At 35.6% G+C, this 24,555-nt stretch overlaps 1 protein-coding gene across 6 annotated transcripts in view; it reads left to right on the top strand.

Annotated features, from left to right (window-relative positions):
• The window catches only part of NAP1L1 (nucleosome assembly protein 1 like 1), a 40,753-nt gene extending 17,729 nt beyond the window's left edge, over positions 1 to 23,024 (top strand). For 3 of the 6 annotated variants that reach the window (XM_026699338.2, XM_087934475.1, XM_087934473.1), the window contains 12 exons: positions 3,870 to 3,972; positions 9,916 to 10,057; positions 10,228 to 10,308; positions 10,802 to 10,927; positions 11,630 to 11,701; positions 12,803 to 12,942; positions 16,072 to 16,217; positions 17,171 to 17,190; positions 20,236 to 20,358; positions 21,746 to 21,778; positions 21,917 to 21,967; positions 22,326 to 23,024. In XM_026699338.2, coding sequence (XP_026555123.1) covers positions 3,870 to 3,972; positions 9,916 to 10,057; positions 10,228 to 10,308; positions 10,802 to 10,927; positions 11,630 to 11,701; positions 12,803 to 12,942; positions 16,072 to 16,217; positions 17,171 to 17,190; positions 20,236 to 20,358; positions 21,746 to 21,778; positions 21,917 to 21,967; positions 22,326 to 22,361 — 1,073 coding nt within the window. In that variant the 3' untranslated portion in view covers positions 22,362 to 23,024. Of the gene's footprint in view, positions 1 to 3,869; positions 3,973 to 9,915; positions 10,058 to 10,227; positions 10,309 to 10,798; positions 10,928 to 11,629; positions 11,702 to 12,802; positions 12,943 to 16,071; positions 16,218 to 17,170; positions 17,191 to 20,235; positions 20,359 to 21,745; positions 21,779 to 21,916; positions 21,968 to 22,325 lie in introns of all 6 variants that reach the window. The other 3 variants (XM_026699329.2, XM_087934474.1, XM_087934472.1) reach the window with 1 other exon arrangement.
• The last annotated feature ends 1,531 nt before the right edge of the window (positions 23,025 to 24,555 follow it).

Genomic DNA, 24,555 nt, shown 5'->3' with positions numbered 1-24,555 from the left:
TAAATTTAAATGCAAAATTTCTCCAGCATGCCTTTGGGAGAATAGAATAGAATTGGAATTGGAATAGGAATGGAATTGGAATTGGAATTGAATTGAATTCTTTATTGGTCAAGCATGATTGGACACACAAGGAATTTGTCTTGGTGCAAATACTCTCTGTATACATAAAAGATACATTTGTCAAGAGTCAAGAAGCATAGGTACAACACTTAATGATAGCCATAGAGTATAATACAATCAAATCATACTAGGAAACAGTCAATATAAATCGTAAGGAAACAAGTGACAAAGTTACAGTCATACAGTCACAAGTGGGAGGGGATGGGTGATAAGGAATGATGAGAAGATTAACAGTAATAGTAGTGCAGACTTTGTAATAGTTGAACAGTGTGGAGGGAATTGCTTGTTTTGCAAAGTGATGGCTTTTGGAAAAACCTGTTCTTCTGTCTAGTTGTTCTGGTGTGCAGTGTTCTATAGCATTGTTTTGAGGGAAGGAGTTAAAATAGTTTATGTCTGGGATGTGAGGGGGTCTAAATATTTTCACAGCCCTCTTTTTGACTGGTGCAGTATACAGGTCCTCGATTGAAGGCAGGTTGGTAGTAATTGTTATTTCTGCAGTCCTAATTATCCTCTGAAGTCTGTGTCTGTCCTGTTGGGTTGCAGAACCAAACCAGACAGTTATAGAGGTGCAGATGATAGACTCAATAATTCTTCTGTAGAACTGTATCAGCACACATATGGGTTGAATCTGCCTTTCTGCCCAGAGACTGAGTGATCAATCTTTGTCATGCCTCTTCCTGTTGGGACAGGAAGCTTCCTAGCCCCAGTCACAACTCAGTCTTGGCCCTATAGACATGGCAGAGGTTGGCTCCAACAATTTCAGCAGAAGCAGCAGTTTATAGTGTGGATTTTCCCAAAGGTTTGCAAAAAGCATCCAAAACATTGTAAACAGGCAGCAATTGGAAATCCTGCCTGCACCATTTTTTTTGCAGGCCCCTGAACTATCAATTGAAGGCCTAACAGCCCAGGCAGTCAAGGGGGAACCCCCAACAACCCCCCAACCCCGGGGGAGGGGGTGCTGAAGCATGTCGTTTTGATCCCAGGCTTAACCGGGTAGCTCCAGAGCAGCCGCTTTCGTTTTTGTGATCGCCAGCTGATTTTGGGGGCCGGCAGTGGCCATTTTGGCCATGTGGTGAGTTGTGCAGGCTATTCAGGAGACTGGTAGTCCACCACTGTCACAGCCCAGGGAAGGCTTCCAGGCCTCAATTCCCTTTGGAGCAGTAGGATTGGAGGATCGAGAGAGCTCTCCTCCCAGCAATCTGGGCAATTGCAGTATGGAGAGTGCTAAACGATCCAAGCAGAGTCCCAGGAAGGCCAGATCTGCAAGTAAAGAGGCTGCTAACAAGATTAAAGGCAAAGGCTCTTTATTCCAGAAAGTCCACAAGAGCAGAAGAAAGGAGGCAAAGAGCATTGGAAAAGCAGTTCTCCAGAGCTCAGAAGCAAGCTGACCAGAAGAGGTATTCCCCCTCCCCCAGCCCAAGGCCTGTTAGTCCCACCCCTCAGCAGCCATTAGCACAGGAGTTGCCTGCAGTTTCAGGGACTTGGTCACCAGAGGGAGATAGGAAGCAGGAATTTATCCCTCCTACTGAGGAAATTCAAACTCAGAGATTACCTTTTGATTGCATGCTTCCTCGTCCTGCAGAATTGCAGACCAGAGACAGGACTGGATCACCTGAGGCCTCCTTTACTCCAACGGCAGCGGGAATGCGCTCAGCAGAAAGAGTGGCTCCAGAATTATCAGAGGATCTTAAGGCCCTTATTGCTCAGGCCATTTCCCATGGGGTAGCCTCCTCCCTGAGGGGGAGGAGCCAGTCTTCTTCCCCAAGTTCTGAATTATCTAGATCTAGGCACCAGAGAGAGGCCTCTCCAGCCCACTCCCTTCAGAAGCAGGGCATCTGGGATGGAGGAGGAGGTTCAGAGAGAACAGGGGTTTTCAGCAGAAGAGAACTACAGCGAGTGCAAACAGATAGGAGTGCACAGGACCAGATTTTTTTCCTGCCCATAGGGACTGCTAGCTTTGGTGTGTCCCATATGTGTGGATTATCCCAAAGGCATGCTGGAGAATAGGCATTGGCTTACCTGAACGCAGTTTCTCAGCATGCTTTGGGATAATCCACTCCCATCCTGGCAACCATCTGGTCCAGTGTCCAGGTGGGAGGCAGAGCCAACATCACAGGAAGAACATTAGTGGCTGCGCCTTCATTATGACTGGGGCTTGGGGGCTTCCTGGCCCGATAGGAAGAGGCGTGGCAAAGATTGATGACTCAGTCTCTGGGCAGAAAGGCAGATTCAACCCACATGTGTGGCTTATCCCAAGGCATGCCGAGAAACTGCGTTCAGGTAAGCCAATGCCTATTCTCATAAACATACCGTACTTTGTTAACTTGGTTTCCTTTTGCAGTGACTCTAGTTTGTTTTATGCTTTCCTTGACAAAAAAAGAAGCAACCTTAAATGCTTAAAAACTATAGAAGGTAGATCGTGGCTGGGAACATGTTTTCCAGATTTCTGATTGAAATATAGAAGTTGACAGCAAAATTTTGAAAGTACAGTATGCTCTGCGGACAAAAGTAATAAGGATCAGATTTGTATTCTGCAGCAAATCATTAAGAAATGTATGATTATAGGATGGGGGTTTTATTGTATGGATGTTGATTCAGAGATAGTGTACAATAATGACAAGTCGAATTGTGCAGTGCTTTGTACAGATATGTAGGTCCAGTTGCTGTAAAAATGTTTATGGAAGAAATGAAGTATGTGGGACAATAAATGGAGTGCTTAGCAAATTAACAATAGAGGGAGTAACAAAAGAAAATGTGATGCTCCCTGATTATTTATGTATTTATGCACAAATATATAAGGAATGCTTGTGGAATTGGTAGAGGATATGAATGAATTGATAGAGGATATGAATTTGTAGATAAAGCAATATGGTTGGCAGAAAATCTAAATGAATTGCAGCAAATCTTCAGTTGTATGATGCAGCAAGGAATATAGTTGTAAAATATAATATATCAAAGACCCTGTAGTTGATGTTTAACAGAAATGGACTAAATAATTCCAAGTTATATAAAAATGTTGAAAACTGTTTAGGTTTTAGAAGGTTGAAAAGTGTATAGATGTATTAGTGTACCTTGGTAAAATATTTATTTAAGCATGGTGGAAAATGAATGGAGAAGTTTCAAGTTGTGCAAATGCTGTAAAAGGTTTTGGATGTATGTAATCTGCTATGATTAATGAATTTAATGAAAGAAGCAAAAACGTTTTCATGAGGTCTTGCTTCTGCCTACCTTCTTTTGGTAAGATCTGCATATGCTGGTAAAAATATAAAAACAAGTTGATGAGGTGAGAATTTCTTTAGTTATTCAAGAAATTAATGTATTAGAAAGGAGAATTGCATCCAATATGAATGAATTGGTGAATCCAATATGAATATTGATTGAATTTAGAAATGTGTGACTAATACCAAAATACTTTGAAGTGTTTGGGTCATATAAAGAGAATGTAAGTAGCGGGCTGCAGCCTACAAGTTGGGTTTCCCTGATTTATACACTTGAAAATGAATATTGTGATAATATTTATACATGCGTATTTTTTCAACTCGCCTGCAAAGTTTAAGAGACTTTACACAAGTAATTTATTTTGTGTTATTGTCTAGCAATGAATATAGCTGATACATCTTATCTAATTAGCTTAAATCAATGAGCAGATAGAGGGGACCATGATTTATGTTGTGTTGTTTATTAAAACAAATACAAAGATAACAGTATTTTGTAATAGATTTTTTAAAAATCTGTTTTGTTTTATTCAGCACGCCAACTAACTGTTCAAATGATGCAGAATCCTCAGATTCTTGCAGCCCTCCAGGAAAGGCTTGATGGTTTGGTTGGAACACCCACAGGATATATAGAAAGGTACATTACAGTCCATTATTTTACCATCTTATTCCTTGATCAGTTATTTTTTGGGGTGTGATATCACATACTTATTTGGAAAAATAATGAAAGGAATGGGTCTTATTTGTGTAGTTAAATTGTGCAACTGACAACAAAAATTTGGTTACGAGAAAAAATGAGACTATGATTAGTTAAGGAAAACAGTTGTTAAGTGGGTCACACACAATGACCGTTTTTGTCATGGTTGTTAAGTGAATCTCTACAGTTATGATTCATGTGGTCTTTAACAGAATCTGGCTTTCCCATTGACTTTGTTTTCCAGAAGCCTGCTGGGAAGGTTGTAAGTGACAATCACATGACCCTAGAACTGCTACAGCTACTTAAATATGTACTGGATGTCAAACAACCAAATTTTGATCCCATAACCATGGGAACAATGTGTTGGTTGAGGACTGGTTATAAATCACGTTTTTTAGTGCAATTATAACTACAAACAGCCACTAAATGAATGGTTGTAGATTGAGGACTACCTGCAATCTGTTTCAGAGAAGCTTTCATAATTGATGGTTTAGAAAAGAACAGTCTGCAGTCCTATTCAAATTTCCTTAGTTATCTATATAGGATTCCACTAACAATGTTGAGAAGAAAAGTATGTGAGTAGAAAAGTATTTTCTTATGAAAGATAGTGGGGAGCATATAGAGATAAGACAATTGTAAGTTTATATAATCTAATTAAATACATTACAATTGCATAACTGCTTCCTGTTTGACTTTTTTAGAACATAATGCTTTCTTTGAAATTTTTATTCTGCTTTGCTGCTTTTGTAGCTTTACTTGAAATAGACAAATGTTATTCATTTTGATAATATAAATATATATGATAATATGAGAAATAGTATCAGTGTTTCTAAAATGCAGATATTCCATAATACTTTGTGGAATTGAGGATTGAGTGTTAAGAGTACTTCTAAGCCAGTGATGGCGAACTTTTTTGTTGTGGTGTGCCAAAAGCACGCGTGTGCGACAGCAGCCTCAGTGCAGTGCGCCTGCATATGCACGCGCAACATGACTGTCCTGCTCCCTTACCTGCACTGTGCATATGTGCGCCTCCCAGCTGATTTTTGGTCCATGTGAGGCCGTTTTTGCCCTCCTTCTCTGCAGCCCTGGGAGGCTGAAAACAGGTCCGTTTTGGCACTTCCGGTATTTCTGGAAGGTCTGTTTTTTGGCCTCCTGAAGCTACAGAGGTTTCCCTCAAGCTTCTGGGAGGACGAAAATGGCCTCAAACAGGCCAAAAATCAGCTGGGAGGCGCACACGTGCGCAGTGCAGGTAAGCTTGGCTGGGGCTCACGTGCCCGCAGAAATGGCTCTGCATGCCACCTGTGGCGCGCGTGCCTAGATTTGCCATCACAGTTCTAGGCTGTCCAGGTCTTCCTTATTTTATCCCTTCTTCCTTCACTCTAACTCCAAAATCTTAAATGTGTTAAGTGATAATAAAACATTTCCCCAAACTTTTGATTCATTCTTACATCACAAAGTTGTCTCTTTTTACTCTGTTTTCATCATCTGCTTCCCTTTTGTAATGAGAATCAACTGAGGAGAATAGCTATTTCAAGATATGCAAGGCTAGTAATATATTAATAGAATAGTAAGGAAAATATAGTTGTGGAACTGCCTATCAGAATTAAAGATGACAGAGCAGCACTAAGCTATAAGGCTATTGGTCAGAGTAAGGTAGCTCTAGATTTGTCCTGATTTAGATCATGGATGGGTATTCCTATGATTTGTTATTGTGCTGGACAATTTACTCATAAATACCATAATAGGGGTCTTTTAGAATAGATATTCCCTGCCCTCAGATAAATTCAATTGCAGATAAAGTTGTTCTGGAAACCTTTCATAAGTGTGACAATTATGTTATCATACAAAATTGTTATACTACACTTGACCTTATCTGAGAGGTCTAGAAACAATGTCTGGAAGATTGGACTAAGACATATTAGCTTAAATAGGCTGTTCTAGGTTGTGTGTGTTAAAATACATCTTTTTCCCATTTTTTCCCTTACTGCAAATAGTCTCCCTCCCCGCTTTTTAGATGTTTTTATCCCAACTTTTTTTCATGGCAGCTCAAGGTGGCAAACAAACCAATACTCTTCCCTGCTCCTTTTTTGCTGACAACAATTTGAGTCAACCATTCTCTCTCAGCTCAATCTATCTCATAGAAACTATAGAATCCTAGCACGAGAAATAGCTGAGGTGAAATGACAAAATATAGAATCAACAGAAATAATCATGTCTTCCTCCAATTGTTTGGTATGGTCACGGAATCTGAAACTGTTTATCAGAACACATCCATTTGTGCGTGACATATTTTGATCTTTACAGATTACTTTGCTGGCCATAATTGATCTCAGATGTGCTGTGATCTTGCTTTCTTTCTTTCTCACAGCACATTTAAGTAACCTCTGCTAAACTGAAAAGTCCTTGACCCAAGATCAGTAAGTTCTTCCTGGGTTTAATGATGCTGCTTTCAATGAATATTACACTTTTTGAGAAGTTACAGAAGCTTGCTTTTTATTACAAGTAACTCTCTACTAAAAATTATGTAGCGTGTCAGCTATGCCAGTTTGAAGATAGTTAAATTAACTAACACATAGAACTGTGTTTAATATTTTGCATGTTTACTTGACAGTAAAAGATTTTGCAGGTATAGCTTGCATGTCTTAACTGAACAGATCTGATGTAATTGTTTACATGTAGGAGATACATTTTTTTTTGTAATCAAGTTTTTTATTTCAATCTACACATTCACATCAATACATAGACAGTGTGGCACCAATACCTCATACATAGTACAAACAAAATTAATTAAGCTAACCATATCTCTAAATATACATATTTGCATTAAATTATAATTTTTCAACATTTCCATACTCCTAGTGCCAGTCACCATATCACTGAAACATATCTAGTAATTTCACTATTCAATTTCCTCTCCTATTTTTCATTTTTTTAAATAAAAGTTCTCATTTGGCAAGCAGTGTGGTTCCAGGTTTCACATCTCAACACAACATGACCATAGTTACTTACTCAGTTTCATATCACATCACAGTTCATATTATCATTTTTCTTAAAATATTCTCATATCTTATTTTACAGTATTATTTAAAATTCTTGTTTCATTTCTATATTCATATCCCAATATTGTGTCATGCCCTTGTTGGAGTCTGATTTTGAGGGGGAGACTGAGCAGCTGACAGGGAGTGGGAGTGGAAGAAATGGGGGAAGGGCACAGCCCGGCTGGGCATTCAGAAGAAGACCCAGGGCCGCCCCCTCTTCATCCTAGGGCACGCAGGGAGGAATGGAGAAGGGAGCAACGTGGCTTACAGGAGAGAAAAAGTCCCTGATCCCTTTCATTAGTTGCCGCTGAGAAAAAGATATAAGTGGGGTGTTTGTACATGGCTCCTTGCTGGAAGCAAAGCATGCATTATCTTGGTCAAGGCTTATCTGAGTTTTGGCATCCTCCCAATTGTGGGTGCTGCATTATCCTTTGAAAGTCTTTGAAAGCAGTTTATCATCCTGGCCTGTCGTGTTAATTACTTCAGTGTGGTTTGTGTTGGTTTTTTTTATTTCTAATTACTTTGGGTTCGGACTGCATTTCTGCTCTTCATAGACTGTTTTTTGAAGAGTTTGTTATCCAGCTGAGGATAATTGGACATTGGGGCCAAGTTGGAGGCATTAAAGGGAATTTATTCTACTTTTGTGACTGTTATTTTTGTGTCATGCCCCAGGTCATCACATAATGCCTTTGTCTGTAATATTTGCAATTTTATCAATTCTTAAGCTATTAATTCTAGAAATTGTTCCCTTTGGTTATTAATTAAACAAACCAAAAAATATCCCACCATCCCAGTGTCTGCTGATGTGTCTTAAATTTCTCTGTTCTCTTTGAAGCTCTAGAAATTGGCAGCTTTTTATCATGAAAGAATAGTATTGCTGCATATGTTTATTAGTAAAATGAAGATAGGCATGTTTTAGCATGAAGAGCAGTATCCCCAATTTTTTAGCCCATTTTAAACTGCTGTTGATAAATGCAATGTGAAAAAAACAATCTGAGTATATTGTATTATTGGAAATATTTCTTCCAGTTTGATCCAGCTTATACAATATTTAAACAATATTAGAGAAATTCAATTGTTTCATGAAGGATTTTGTTAAAAATATTTTTTAATTTTATACTTTGCATTTGTTTTACTAACAAATATGTTTAATATAGGTATTAATATATATTTGATATGAATAAACAAATTATATGTTATATAATAAATATGAAGACAAATGTGGTATACTCCTTTTTTCTCGAGTTAAATCATTTTGTGAGATGCCCACTGGCATACATGCCCCTACCTTTTGGGATTATGAATTACTGGTGAAAAATTGTTCTACCGAGCCCCAAAGCCATAAATAATGTAGATGGCTAAGAGAAAAATATTACATGAATTCCACAGTAATGAACACGTGTTATTACTAGGGATCTAGGGCAGAAAGATCTAAAAAAAGGTTCAGAAATTTGAAATATAAATAAATAAAACAGTTACAGAAAGGAATTTTGATCAGTGACTCACAAATCAGTGCTTATTAGTTTGCTTCTTGCATTAGTTACTGAGTACAGAAGCATGGATCCATGAACCAAATTTTGTTACCAGCTTTGATGTTTAGGATTGCTCCATGAACGTCATACAGACTACAGAGATGACCACAATTGAGTCCAAAATTTCCATTGCTAAGCAAGACAGTTAAGTGATTTTTGCTCCATTTTACAACCTTAACAAATCAACTTGCCACTGTTGTTAAGTGAATCATTGCAATGGTTAAGTGAAAGTGGCTTCCATTTTGACTTTGCTTGTCAGAACATCACAAAAGGTGATCCCAGGACAACGCAACTGCCATAAATACATGCCAAGCATCCAAATTTGGATCACAGACCTTGGGGATGTTGCAAGAGTTATAGCTATGAAAATGGATCATCAGTTGCTTTTTTCGGTGCATTTGTAACTTCAAACAATCATTAAATGAATGTGATTGTAAGTGGAGGACTATCTGTGGGGGAGCACTGCTCTTTCCTCTTTTAAATACTCTTTAAGAGCAAAACATTCTCACTTCCAGTTTTTGCTAATGTGCCTCTGTTACATTTTTTTTACATTTTTTTTGAAAGGGAATTGTATTTTAAAATGTTACTCACTACAAACCATTACTATCTGAGTTTCCCTGTTTGTGGATTTTAAGAGAAGTAATCTTGGCAATTATATTGCAAAGTAGAAAAAAGTATAATTATTAACTAATAATTGAAAAGTAGAAGAAACTATAGCTTTCAAGCATGTAATCAGTATATGTATCCATTAAGTAAATATTTTTAACTGATTATTATAGGATTAGTAATAATGTTGATCACAAAAAGCACTTCTGTAGTATTAACAGCATCCTATCTAGGGCTGATAATCTTTTATGATAAAATATATTAGTTGATGTCAATTTTAAATTCATATAACTTTAAAATTTAAACATTGTGAGAATAAATTTTCTAGAGATTAAACTTTTGAATTTGTCACTTTGTTTCAAATCTACTCTAGGCAGTGAGTGAAATAATAAGTGAGACAAAGCAATAATGTGTTAATATAATAATACGGTTAAGTTGTATTTACTAAAACTATGTAAAGATAATAGATAACTGCTTAATCTCAATTTTCAAGTCCTGTAGTACATAATATAAAACATACGTTTCTATTTTTTTTCCTGAAATTGTGAGAAGGAATATGTCACTATAATATTTTTATGTAATATCAATAGATCTAGTTTTGCATGTGCTAGAAATTATACATTTCAACCAACATATTTATTGACATTTTTTATTTTTAAATGAATTATTGTTAGTGTAACCATACAATACACTTCTACTTCCCACAGCTTGCCTAAAGTAGTTAAGAGACGAGTAAATGCACTCAAGAACCTTCAAGTTAAATGTGCACAGATAGAAGCAAAGTTTTATGAAGAAGTTCATGAATTGGAAAGAAAATATGCTACCCTTTATCAGCCCTTATTTGACAAGGTAATCTGTATGCTTTTACTACTATACAATCTTGAAAGTGACCTGAAATTCATGTAGGTTTTCTAATTTTGCAGTTTTTATTTCCAAAACGAACTGTGCTTTACCACCTTATAAAAGTATTGAGTCATATTAACATGGTAATCTGAAAGAATGATGGTTTGATCTTCCAGAGAAGTGAAATAATCAATGCTGTTTATGAACCTACTGAAGAAGAATGTGAGTGGAAAACAGACGCAGAAGAAGAAATTTCAGTGAGTACCTGTGTTTTATTGGAAGTAGATTTAAAGGACAGTCCTGCCTTATTTCATGGGTTGCTAGTAGGAAGGTAGTCTAAAGCCTTTTTGTGTTTGTATTATGAACCAGAAGGGATGGAAGAATGTTTTTTGTTTCTTTTGATATTGTTCACTTCCTTGTTCAAATTCCCTCCCATTGAAACTAATAGGAGAGAAGTGAATTAGATTAGATTAAAACCAATTGAAAATTACATCTGATAGCAAAATTAGTTTCAAGAGCTGTAGAAAATCATGTAGCCTAAAAGTAAGGACATTGTAGCTCCTTGTCCGGTATGTAAATATACTTTGTAAACTGCTTTGAGATTTTTCTTAATGGGAAACAGTATATAAATATTTTAAATAAGTAAAACAATGTTCACCCAATATTTGTAGCTGGCTGTATACCACTAAATTTGATAAGTATTTAGCACTCAAATATTAGAAAGATTAACTTATTAATTTTAACAAGGAGGAAATGAAAGAGAAGGCCAAGCTTGAAGAGGAGAAAAAAGATCAAGAAAAAGATGATCCTAAAGGAATTCCTGAATTTTGGCTGACAGTATTCAAGAATGTTGATTTACTCAGTGATATGGTTCAGGTAAGAGAATAAAACTTAATTATTTGAAATGTTGATCAAACTAAATTTTAAGAATTAGAATATCTTATTCAGAACTAGGTAGCATAGACATTATTAAAATATTTCTGTAGTTTTATTTTGTGTAATGTTCCATCATTAATCCTTTCTGGGATTCTTCAGATTGAAAGTCTCATGTTTGGTAGAAATATAGCACTAAGTATATGATAAATTCTTTATTTCTGCACAAGTGTTTTTGATCTATGAAAATGTTCCATGGTAAATATATATTAGTACTTATGAAACTAACAGTAAAATGAGTGGTTTAGAAATCAAAAGAAAAGAAAATGGCAATTAGGAAAAGAATGAGGGAATATGTAAATATGTAAATATACCATGGAGAAGATTGATATGTAAGGATAAAAGATATTGATTTATAGCAAGAGTAAGATGTAATGGTAAAGGAATAAGTAAATACATATACTGAAAAATGTGAGGAGATGCAAAATGTCTTGATGTTGATAACAATGTATAAAGTTTTATTTTATGTTTTTAAAATTTGAAAACTTAATATTTTTTTAAAAGAAACTAACAGTAAAATTGTTTGTTAAATGTAATCTGCTCTTGATTTTCCTCTTTTGTATTATATTATTTCCTACTTTGTAATTGCATTAAAAGTGTAAAAAGCATTGCCTAATGTATTGCAATTTTACTTTACATGTATAGGAACATGATGAGCCCATCCTGAAACATTTAAAAGATATTAAAGTGAAGTTTTCAGAAGCTGGAGAACCCATGGTAAGCTTGTATTGTTAAAAATAATAATAAGGCAGCTAAAATATTCTCTGTAGATTATTATTAAATCTGTATGCTAATCGACTCCCAATGACTTTGGGTGGCTCCTAAGTAAAAATATTAAAAAGAAGAAAAGAAAGAGACAGGAATGAAAAAGAAACATGCCACACCTTCTAGGAGAACACATTAATCCTTGCCAGCAAGATTGGGTGAAGAACCAAGTCTTTACAGCCCTCCAAAATACTAACAAGCTGGGGCCATTTGCATCTTGGGGAGGAACTCATTTCCAGAGGGTAGGTGCTGTTATAGAGAATATGTGTTTCTTCAGTCACAATAGATTGCACATGGCCTGTGTGGCTTCATAGCAAAATTAAACACTGAAGATATGTGTAACAATTTGATATTTCATAATAGTAAAAACTAACACCTAAACTAAAGTGTTAAGTAATCAGAAATGGCTATCTCTAATGACCAGCCCATTAATTATGATTAGCATTATATCCGTTTAAAGCAAAGGACTGTTTTTACCAAGGTTCCCTAATTCTGAAACTTTTTAATCTTCAGCCCATAAGGATGCCTGAAAAGGAAAATTTTAAAGAATTTATAAGTTCACTGCCTAGTTAAGCATATACAGATAATTTATTTTGATGAGAGTTCTATTGAAGTTACACTGTGGGGAATTTTTCAGAGCAAGTTCTCTAAAAGGAATGAGTTAATGGCATATAAAATACTAGTATTTCTTTTGAGGTAACACACAGGGACAACTAGTTCTTTAATAGATACAGAATTCATATTCAGGCATAATTTTCAGCCTGTTGTAGCGTTTGGAGAAATGGAGAGGAGAATGGACTTTGTTTCTTAAAGAAATGCAGTATATTATACAAAATAATATAAAAGTTGTCAGTCTCCCTTAATATATGGCTCTTGGTTATATTTGCTCGGATTCATTGAAATTACAGTTCAACAGCATTAAGAACTGATAACGTCAAAGGCAGAATTATTGATCCCTTAGATAAAAGAATAAAATTAATAGAGAATGTAATGGAGTTTTGCTTTGTGAGTCAGATTATAATTATGTATACTTATATTTGTACTTTTTCAAAGACTTTTACTTTAGAATTCCACTTTGAACCTAATGAATTTTTCACAAATGAAGTAGTAACAAAAACATACAGAATGAGGTCAGAACCTGATGATTCTGATCCTTTCTCCTTCGATGGACCAGAAATTATGGGCTGCACAGGGTAAGTGTAATTTTGTATAATAAGTGGTCAAGAACCAATGTCCTCAAAGTGTTTAAATAAATACAGGCAGTCCTTGGGTCATTTATTCAGTGACTTCAAAATTGTGATAGGGTTGAACAGGTTCTTGTAGCTCCAGCCTTTGCAGTGTCCATAGTCACTTGATTGTGATCTGGGTTCTTGATGCCCAGATTGCTGTTAATGATGTTGAGCTGAGGTTATGTCATTGCGATTTCCAACATTCCTTGCTGGTTTTCCACAGAGTCGGTGGGGAAGCCACTAGAAAGTTGTGGTCCTCACTTAACAATGGCAACCAGGCCTGCCAGAACTGCCTTCACTGACATAGTCATGTGACATTATGTTTTATGACCACCTGGCTTAAAATGTAAAACCCGATTGCTGTCAAGCCAAGGACTACTGTAAATTAATTATAGTTCCCGTTTACTAATTGCCTCATTCAATGACTGTTTAAAGGTACATTTATGCTGTTTCTCAGTCACATAATTGCTATTATAATCAGTACACATTGTACTATGACTGCCTTATTGTTTTTCTTTCCCCTCATCTTTGCAGATAGATTGGAGAGGAAGGAATTCCAAGAAAGTAAGCAGACACACAATAGGGAATACACAATGAAAACAATGTGCTGGCAACCAGAAGCTCACTGCACAACCAACTCAGTGTATTCCCCGTTGTGTGCTTGCTTACTCTCTTGTATTACCTTCTTTCCCAATCTCTCTGCTTTGCATGGGTGATGAGAACAAGAAGAGAAGAAAAATTAAAATAATGATGTTGAAATTAATTTACCATTGTTTCTATCGATCACCCATAACTGTTATCTTAGCCAGAAACCATGTGAGTGTTCAAAGGATATAAGCTAAACTCAGATCAAAGGTTGCAATTTTACATACAAGTAGTCCTCAACTTAAAACTGGTTGCTTAATGACTTGATCACAATTTATGGTTTTGCCAGAAACAGGAGCTAACTTCCAGTTTCCAGAAAAAACACCCACTGGGCATACTTAATGACCATGACATTCATTTAATTACCACAATATTTTTTGAATGACAATACTATTTGCTTAACCATCCCCACCCCCCACCCCCAAAATAAATGAAAAATCTGTCATGGTTACATGATGACCCTTTTAACCACTGGCATAACTTACCATCTTAGTTCTGGACTCAGTTAAAGTTGTAAGTCAAGGACTACCCATAAAAGCAAAAAGTATAGAACAAGGAGCTGATAACACCAAGCAAAAAGAGGAACCGTGCACTAAGCAAATAACAGCTGACAACAAGAGAAACCAGAGTACCAAATGCAAAGCTGTAAGCAGCACTAAAAAGATGTCTGCTAAAAGAGCACCAGAATCATCTGAAATTGAAGCAGCCATTGCTTCATAAAGGATCAATTGATAGCAAATAATACCTACATCAGCAAATGGATTATAATTAAACTTTCTAAGACCAGGAGATTTCAACCATTAAAAGTAGAAACCATAGTTGTTTAGAGTGAAGTGTAATTGTTGGGTCCAGGTTCCCGTCCCGACAACATCTCGATGGCTTGGTGCTCTGTTTCCACGGCACTCCGTTCCGGCTCTTTTCCTTTCTGCCGGCGTCCTGCTGTGTGGAGTGGCGGCTGTGGTTTCGCTGCACATATGGCCGCTGCGTTTCCTCTTCCTGACGGGGTCTTGCTGTGTGAGGGGCGGCGGTGTTTTGGCTCCATGTTCGGCCACTGTGTTCTGCCCTGTAGTCAGCTGGTGGAAGGGGCAATGATTTGCAACTGCACCGGCTGCTGCAGGCGGTTCTGGAAACAGATTTCATATATCTCTTTAATGTGAAGCTAGAGGGCAGAAGGAGGGGTTGACTAGAGCGTTTAGGCATGGGGCGGAGGTGCGTGGGTGTAATTACAGGGTTATGTGCTACTTGGGGGAGGGTATAAAGTCAGTTCTAATTTTCTGAGATTGTGGATTTGGGGTTTTCATGAGCTATAAGCCATAATCATCTCAATTACGACAAATCATGGCTTGAACTATCTTGCTTTGTGTGTAATGAATCTATATCATATATTAGTTTCACTTTTTAAATTGCATTACTGAAATAAATGAACTTTTGCACGATATTCCTATTTTTCGAGTTTCACCTGTAATGTTATAAAATAAATGTACAGACGTCAGTACAGTAGGTTGTCTTTAAGTGGGCACACGAATAGGCTTTTTGCTGTAAATAAAATAAACATATTCTGTGCCTAGCACTCCTAGTATTGGAAATAGCAATGTTAACAAATAGGACACTTACATTTTCTGTATTATAACATTGCATGCTAAATTCTTACATAATTAATACAATTAACATTCCCAGAATATGAAACATGCTTTCAGGTTACTGTGCATCTAGAACTGTGAATCTTGCTTTAGTTTTTTTCCCTAGCAGTTACATTCGCTTAAATTTATAAGAATAATGGGAGATGTTTTCTCATAGCATCTTTTCTAATTTCATTATCATGATTGTTTATCCCTGATGAATACCTAGACTAACCTTTCCTAACCTAGCTTTCTATTAGATATGCTAGGCTAAAGTGTTTATATTTCATTGTGCTGCCTTGGGGGTCAGTGGATAAAGTTCAGTGCAATATATTTAAAGCAACCATTTAAATTGTCTTAGATGCTGAACTTTCCAGCACCACTTGCCAGATTACCTGAATGCCATAGTTTCATTGGGATTCAAATATCTATTTTGGATTGGGATGGTATATTTTTCATTTTGCAATAATAAATGGGAAATGTATAAAGGAATGTATAAATCTGTGTTTTCATCTTAATTTTATGGCAGATTGAATACATTGCAGAATTCTGAATTGTTTAGTATATATGTAAAATTTTCAGAAGGAGAAAACCTATTTATGTTGTGTGCAGAAAAAGTAATATGTACTGTACTATTCATTCCTTAGTATTAAAGAATTAACGTTCTGAGAAATCTAAATTATCTTTGTTGTTCATACAGTTGAATTACTCATATATTCAGGATCCAGTTTAGCTGTGTGATTGGTTATGTGATAACTATGTGCCAGCACTATAATGGTTAAAGTGAACATGTAGGTATGTGCTTAGTTTCATAACCGTTTTCCCATAGGTGCCAAATAGACTGGAAAAAGGGGAAGAATGTTACTTTGAAAACTATAAAGAAGAAACAAAAGCACAAGGGCCGTGGAACAGTTAGAACAGTGACAAAAACAGTTTCCAATGATTCCTTCTTCAACTTTTTCAGTCCTCCAGAAGGTAAACTTAACTTTTATTTTTATTTTTATTTTTATATATATATATAACATTATTTGTTTTCTTAAGTTTTTGCGGGTACTTACGAACAAAGCTGAATACTACACACACACACACACACACACACACACACACACACATGCATGGTATTCAGCTTTGAAAACAAATATATATATATGTTATGTTATATTATATTATATTATATTATATTATATTATATTTATTATATTATATTATATTATATTATATTATATTATATTATATTATATTATATTATATTATATTATATTATATTATATTATATTATATTATATTATATTCAATATATAGATATAGAAAAATTCCTCTAATGTTCCAAATGGAAAAAAAAACCTCTAGTAAATCAAGAATGTTTTTGGTGGGTGGTTTTGACACTTAAAAGACTTTCTAGAAATAAATATCCTATAATCTATTTGAGAAGTTTTTGACTTGTGCTTAAACCATTCTGAAAGCAAATATCATGGAACAAAACTTTAAGGATAACTGAAAAGGTGGAACTGTTTATGTGGGAAAGCAGGATTTCAAGCATTTCATTCCAAACCATTTTAAGATTTTCTAGATGATCATGAGATGCTGCTTACAGAAACATACTGAAAGTGATGCAAATGATATCCCCATGAAATGGAGACATTTGAGACCAAAACTTAAATATTCTTTGTCTGTGCTTGGTTTTTAAATAGGAGTGCAGAAATAGACTTCTCTGTATTCTAATACCCATAAATTAACAGTGCCTCCATTTTGTCTAACTTTAGCCAATTAGCTTACATTATATTTTATATAATGGCAATTGAACAATGGTTTGGGACATCTTTTACCTTGTTACATGGAAACAAAAAGTGGGCGCTTCAGGTAGTTACTGCAGTTAAATAATGTAGCTTTCTTAAATATATAATGTTACATCTTTTTTTTCATTTCAGTTCCTGAAAGTGGGGATTTGGTAAGTTTCACTGTGATTTTCTTTTTGAATGAAAATATAACTTTTAATTTTTTTTCACACCAATAATACAACAAGATTAAATGGTCCTAAAAACAGATTTAATTGTTCATGTGAAGGATCCAGGCAGTAAATGGATACTTGCCATTTATGTAAGTACATGTAGACAGCATTGGCCATATTGTATGTGTCAGCGTTCCAGGGAACATCTGGTCAGTAACTCCAAGACAAGCATAATCTCAAAAGTACTTTTATTAGAATAGCACCTGGCACATCTGTGGAATTCTGAAACTAAAAGTTTCTCTGACTTCTTACAATGTCCCAACCTACAAACCATCCCCTTTTTACTCATCACATGAACCAATCCTAAAGTAAGTTCCAATTCTTTCTGCGCCACTCTCTTTGACCTTGAACTGTCAAAAGAATTCTATTTTTTCTTCTAAGAGCTACTCAATATCACCTCCCTCTCACTTTCTCAAGCTATGTGGCAGCAATGAATAAGGATTCCATAGCTGACAGGCATCCCCCCTTGAGAAGTTCACCACCTATAAAAAAATAAGAAACAAAACACAACCAGGGTTACTGCGATGTCTTTAACTCCCTTTCCCCGCTCCAAGAGGACCCTTCGGTTGGGGAATTCCTCCTGGAATTGGTTAACCAACCTATCTGCATGTACATCTCAATTTTTAACCCAAGTAGCATCCGATACAGGGTAACCCTTCCACATTACCAAGTATTGCAATCATCCTCGGTGTAATCTAGGATCAAGGATTTTCTTGATGTCATAATGTGACTCACCCTGTATAATTAAAGGTTTAGGGAGAGCGATTGGTATTGGTCTTATCATTGATGTAACAGCTGGTTTTAATTACCATGGAACACTGGGTGTATTTTTCCCAATAACTGGGGAAGACTTAATTGGACTGTGACTGGATTGATTACTTTTGATATTGGGAATGGACCTAAGAATTTAGGGCCCAACTTCTTACTAGGAATTTTCAATCTAAGATATTTTGTTGACAAATATACTTTGTCTCCTACTTTAAATGGTGGTTGGAGTGATCTGTGTTTGTCCACCTGCTTTTTGTAATCCTTAGCAGCTTCAATCAAAGCTTTTTTCGTATCCTTCCAACCCTTTTTTAATGAATTCATCCATTCTGTTACAGACATGGATGTGGGGGGTTCTCTAGGTAATTCTGGCTTAGGGACAAATTCCATGCCAGTGTTGATTTGGAATGAAGTCAACCCTGTGCTGCTATGTACTGCATTATTATAAGCAACGTCTGTAAATGGTAATAACTCTGCCCAGTTTTCTTGTTGATAATTTACATAGTATCTAATGTATTGTTCCACCATGGCGTTCACTCTCTCTGCTGTTCCGTTGCATTCCGGATGGAACACTGGGGATAATCCTTGGGATGACCCAATAGATCTTAAAAACTCCCTCCAGAACTTAGCGGTAAACTGTACCCCTCTGTCTGAGATTATTCTACAAGGTACTCCATGTAGCCTATAGATATGCTTCACAAACGGTTTTGCAAGCTTTTTTGCAGATGGAAGTCCTTTACAGACTGTAAAGTGGGCTTGCTTAGAGAATAAATCAATAACAGTCCAAATGATTGTATTCCCTCCACGCTCAGCTAATTCTACGATAAAATCCATTGCGATTTCTTCCCACGGCTGTGTTGGTTCAGCTACTTGTTGGAGGAGGCCAGGGGCTTTCCCAGTTCTGTGTTTCATTGTGGCACAAATTGAGCAGCTTTTCACATAGTCCTCGACATCAGGTTTCATTTTTGGCCACCAGAACTCTCTTCTGACTAAATGTAGGGTTTTTAAGAAACTGAAGTATTCCCCTCACCACGAGTTGTGGCTACGCTTTAGTACCATTAGTTTTGGATTTGCGGATACATAAAGTTTAGTCCCTTTCCAAGCCAGTCCCTCATTCATTGTCAATTTGATTTTTTTAAAAAAAAAAAATCAAAAGTACTTTTATTAGAATAGCACCTGGCACATCTGTGGAATTCAGAAACTATAAGTTTCCTGGACTTCCCACAATGTCCCAACTTACAAACCATCCCTTTTTACTCATCATCACATCACATGAAGCAATCCCAAAGTAAGTTCCAATTCTTTCTGTGCCACACTCTTTGACCTTGAACTATCAAAATAATTCTATTTTTTCTACTAAGAGCTACTGAATTAAATCACCCCCTCCCACTTTCTCAAGCTATGTGGCAGCGATGACTAAGGATTCCATAGCTGACAGTATGTATGAAAGGAGCCAGTGCAGGCAACACATTATCCACTTAAGAGTTAAAACTTATAGATATATATGTGAGAGAATCCAAAAGATAATATAAAAGTATAACTTAAGGAAAAAGTACTGTAACAATACAATCAAAATCATCTTCTATGAATTCATGCAATATTGCAGGGTTATTTTTTAGTAAGAATTAATCTATTTTTATCAACTGATGCTGCTGCTAAGGAGATCTGAGTGAAATCAGCTACAACCAAGTGTTCTTTGTGGTGGCTTTAATACTCTGAAATTTCCTTCCATTTATATAAAATTTTCACCCACTCTAAACATTTTTATATACAATTTGAAAACTTATAAAACTTATTACCTCACATTTCTCTTTTGCTATAAATTTCATGTTAGAGTAATATTTGTAAGGATTTGACTAATGTTTTATCATTATTTATTAATACAAATTTTAATTAACACACTTTGTAGACTACTGCAAATTAACTGCCAGGTGAATCCAAAATCAAATTTGATAAATATTTTTAAAAAATAATTATACAATGTAGTGTCTAGACCAGTATTTTTCAACCTTTGTAACTTTTAAGAAGTATGAACTTAAATTTCCAGAAGTCTTCGACTGGAATTCCTATTGGAGAATTCTGGGAGTTGCAATCGACACATCTTAAAGTTGCCAAGATTGGGAAGGGATATGTTGATAACACTAAAGATGTTGAATGAAATTGTTCTTGCATTTCGTAAATGCAGATAATGGCACTATATTTATTAATCTACCCATGCAGGATGATGATGCTGAAGCAATTCTTGCAGCTGATTTTGAAATTGGCCATTTTCTACGAGAGCGCATAGTTCCACGATCAGTATTGTATTTTACAGGAGAAGCCATTGAAGATGATGACGATGATGTAAGTTGTGCTTTAATTTCAGTTACATCAAAATTATTCTAATATTAAATTGAGTTAAAGCTAGGTTGGCCTGTAAGTAAATATGCATACATACATACTCACCATACTATTCCCTTTTAGGCTGAACAGTGGTACGCAGGACATAGGAAAGAAGCAAATAGAAGCAAATGAAATTAAGGACCGATAATAGGAGAATTTAGTGACAAAATTGCAACTATATGCATTTGAATTAAAGCAAAAATATTTCTGAAGATCAGTGTTAAATATTCACTATTTTGCCTTTATCTGAGTTTTGTTGAACTTAGTGTGCTGTCGAGTATTGTGATGATAAGCCTCAAAACTGAAATTTCAGTTACTCCATAAGACTAGTAGGATATGAAACCATTTTGAAGAATCATAGAAGCTAAAGTGCTCCAATTTAAATTAATTTTAGCCAATAATTCAAAACTACATCTTACAACAGGATGAAACTTGCTTCCCACTTTCAGTACAGAATTTCGCACACCTTGAGGTATACCAAACATTCTTGATACTTGTATTCTGTTATAGAGTTTAATAGTGATTTTTGGGATCAAAGGTGCTTAGGTATCATTAATCATAAATATGGAAACCAAATAGACCACTTGACAATTAACAATTAAATAATTTTGAGATCTCCGAAAAATATTGACATATCTAAGCCCCATTAGGTAGATAACTCAGAGCTTTTGCTTTGTATATATTGTTGCTGGTGTATGGTTATTGCTATTTTGTCTTGTGAAGCACAGCATGACTTCTATTTTTATAAATTCAAGCCCTTGGTTGATTTTGACTTCACGTGTGAAGCAAACCATAGTGCAGTAGGTTGTTCCATTTGTGAAATGCTTAGATTTTAATCTGACGTACACCATATGACAATATAAAAATGGATTTTGAATGACCAGTGCCTTTTCCTGAGAGGATTTAAAATTGTTCTTCAGTATGACAGATACCAAGCCTGTTGGCATGAAGATAGATACCCTAAACTTTAACCAGCCATTAAAAAGGACCGTTGACAGACTTCTACTAAAACAAGCAGCAATTCTAATTGAAGAATCACAGTGGAGAAATATTTGGAGCAGAGATCTTAAAGAACATTGTGCTGTTTTAAGAGGGCTATACTGTTTAATAGTTATGATGCCACTTCAAAAACTTCAAAAGCCACTAGAAATTTCCTCAGAATAACAATATCCCTCTGAATGAAAGATATGCTAATTTTGCTTATGTGGAAAATAGGACATTTCATTGGTTTTAACTTAAATTGTATATTTGAACTGTTTATTTTCAAGGCTTTAAATCTACTTAAAAATAATGATAGGCAGCTTATTGGAGCTCATGCATTTATGATTGATCTTTTTTCACTTTCTAGTATGATGAAGAAGGTGAGGAAGCTGATGATGAGGTAGGCATTATTGTGGATTTCATAAACATTAAATTAATTGATTTTGGCAATTTAAAGTTATAAAAAAAAGTAACTGAGGGGAATTTTAGTCTTGCTGTACATGGCCAAATATACTTATATACTATACATGTATTTTAGGAAGGGGAGGAAGAAGCAGATGAAGAAAATGATCCAGATTATGACCCAAAGGTATGTGATCAGTTTATACCTTACTGAGTAGTATTGAGTAATGAGCCATAATGGTACAGTGGTTAGAGTGTATTGCAGGCTCCTTCTGCTGACTGTCAGCTGCCAAAAGTTTGATTCCCACCAGGCTCAAGGTTGACTCGGTGTTCCATCCTTCCGAGGTTGGTAAAATGAGGACCCAGATTGTTGGGGCCAATATGCTGACTCTGTAAACTACTTAGAGAGGGTTGTAAAGCATTGTGAAGTGGTCTACAAATCTTAAGTGCTATTGCTTATTGCATTTAGAGTTATTGCCTGTAATCTTTAAATTCCTGTAGTAGACCTGTTTGAACACCGACCTATCTTTTTCTTTCTTCAACAGAAGGATCAAAATCCAGCAGAATGCAAGCAGCAGTGAAACTGTGTATGTGGCCTTGAGGATTATCTGCACTGTAATAGCCTAAATACAACTATTAGTTACTTACAGCCTTATGTTTTGTATCTTGGTAGAATTAAGTAAACATTTTGTTAAAACAAACTGACAGAACCAGTTTAAAATGTAGGTTCCTTGTACCTAGCATTTTAATAGTACTTTTCTGCCAATATGTAGAATGCAGTAAATCCTAAAGCATGAATTGTTAATTCATTGCTATATATAGTTTGGTTCTAGTGAAGTCTGTTGTCATGTAGCTATTAGACTGCAGCTGTGAAGATATCAGAACTCTTGACGGAGACCACTATTTGTTTAGAAAAGATCCTTTCCCAGAGAACCAACCAAAGTATTTTTTGGCCCAGTAGTTTAAATGGGTTTAAGTCTGCTTGCACTGGCTGTGCCTTCATTACTTCGTCATAGAAATAGCAGTGACTTGTACTAATTAGGAAATGACATACATTTTCAAATTTCATAACTTCCATATAAACTGTTAATTTCCATCAAGACCACATTGAATGTTCATAATTGTCTGCTTGTTTATGCTCTAGGTTTTTGTATTTTGTGATGGTGACCTACAGAAAATCTCTAGAAACATCATATTAAGGTTGTTTATCACTGGGATGTGAATAAACCTAGTATTTTCAGAAACTAGTTGTACTTGTGCATACATTTTAAAACCTTATACGCAACCAATGTTGTGGGAAACATTTACTGTTGGAAGCAGTCCTTACATATAGATTCAAAACACTGGAACGTGTCAAATGCTGTATTTCTGCATGGATTCATTTCAGTAGGCCTTACATTTTGCATAAATGTGTTTGGACAATATTGTAGCTTGCTTCAGTCACTTGGCACCTATGCCTCATCATAGCAAGAGTGGAGAATTCCCTCAACCATTCTCATAATTGCTCGCAGCTATATGTTGCCTTAGGCTATTAAAAATTAGTCTAGCAGTACATCACCTTAAAGTTGCTTTCTGCAATCTGATTATATCTAGGTATGTCAAACTGCTGCTGCCAGTTTCCAATCAATATTGTCATGTTAGCTGGAAAAATCTAATGATGCATCACATTAACCTAATTCTTGAGTGATATGTAGAAGCAACTTGATTTCTTAAGATAATTTGTTCTTTTAGATCTTCTAATTTTAAAAATGTGTCATTTGTGAAACAAATGATAACCATTTTCTTCCTAAAAAGAATGATCTGTACTTGGCTGTTTGACGTAAATAACAACTAATCTTTAGTCGAACCACATTTCTCTAGACCCCAATCAGCACTCAAATGACAGAGTTGAAGGCAGGCAGGATTTGAAATGATTTGTAAAACTTGATGGTAATGTACAATAGAATGAGCTGTTACAGAAAATACAATGATTATGTTCCGTGACAGTATCTTTGTATCTAATAGAAACCTAGGATTTACATTGCTGAAATTCATGGCATTCAGTTAAAAAATAATAAAATGTACATGAAGCTCCTGGCTGCAGAAAGCTTAGCTGCCCTGTATCTGTTTTGAATGTAAACAGATTTGGAAAGGACCTTTGCTTCTGGAGAAGCATTGGTTAGGTAAGCCATTCCTCATAAAATAATATCTGATTAGTTATTAAAACACACACTCAATTTCACAATCTACCCAATCTGATAGAAAAAAAAGTACTAATTTTTATTTCTCTGATGATCTGTATGGCCCAAATTTGACTTATAGCTGGTTGTTTTGTAGGAAGATTGTTACTGATGAAAGTAAATCTTAGTAATGATGGCAACATTGTAAGAAAAACAAGACTTTCGTTACAACAGTGTTGAAACAAAGTACAGTAAATTAGAATTTCCATGTCAAAACACTAAATTGTCAGTAATTATGACTTGCCTTTCTCAGGGACTTTTATAATCTTTTGGGATTTTTTGTTTTCAGTTTCTTAGGATCTGGGTCTGTTATTGGTATCCTACCCAAGTACTGATCATCCAGTTATGTGACATTTTAGTGCTCTGGAAGTTTTAAAATCCCATTTTGTACTTCTGATTGCAATGCCATTGATAGAAATCACCTAGAAACTGTTAGCGTGGCTTGTGGAAGAAATTATGGAAACCATAAGCCTTAAAAAAAGATCCAGGTTCAGATAATGGGATCCTACGATGTGATACGTTTTATTAATACATCTGTGGAACAGTTAAGGTTATT

The sequence above is a fragment of the Pseudonaja textilis genome, chromosome 5 (genome assembly GCF_049901715.1).
Source record: "Pseudonaja textilis isolate UNSWEBS1 chromosome 5, rPseTex1.2, whole genome shotgun sequence".
Classification (NCBI taxonomy): Eukaryota; Metazoa; Chordata; class Lepidosauria; order Squamata; family Elapidae; genus Pseudonaja; species Pseudonaja textilis.
The sequence above is the reverse complement of the archived record's forward strand: the minus strand, read 5'-3'. Positions and strand labels throughout refer to the sequence as shown.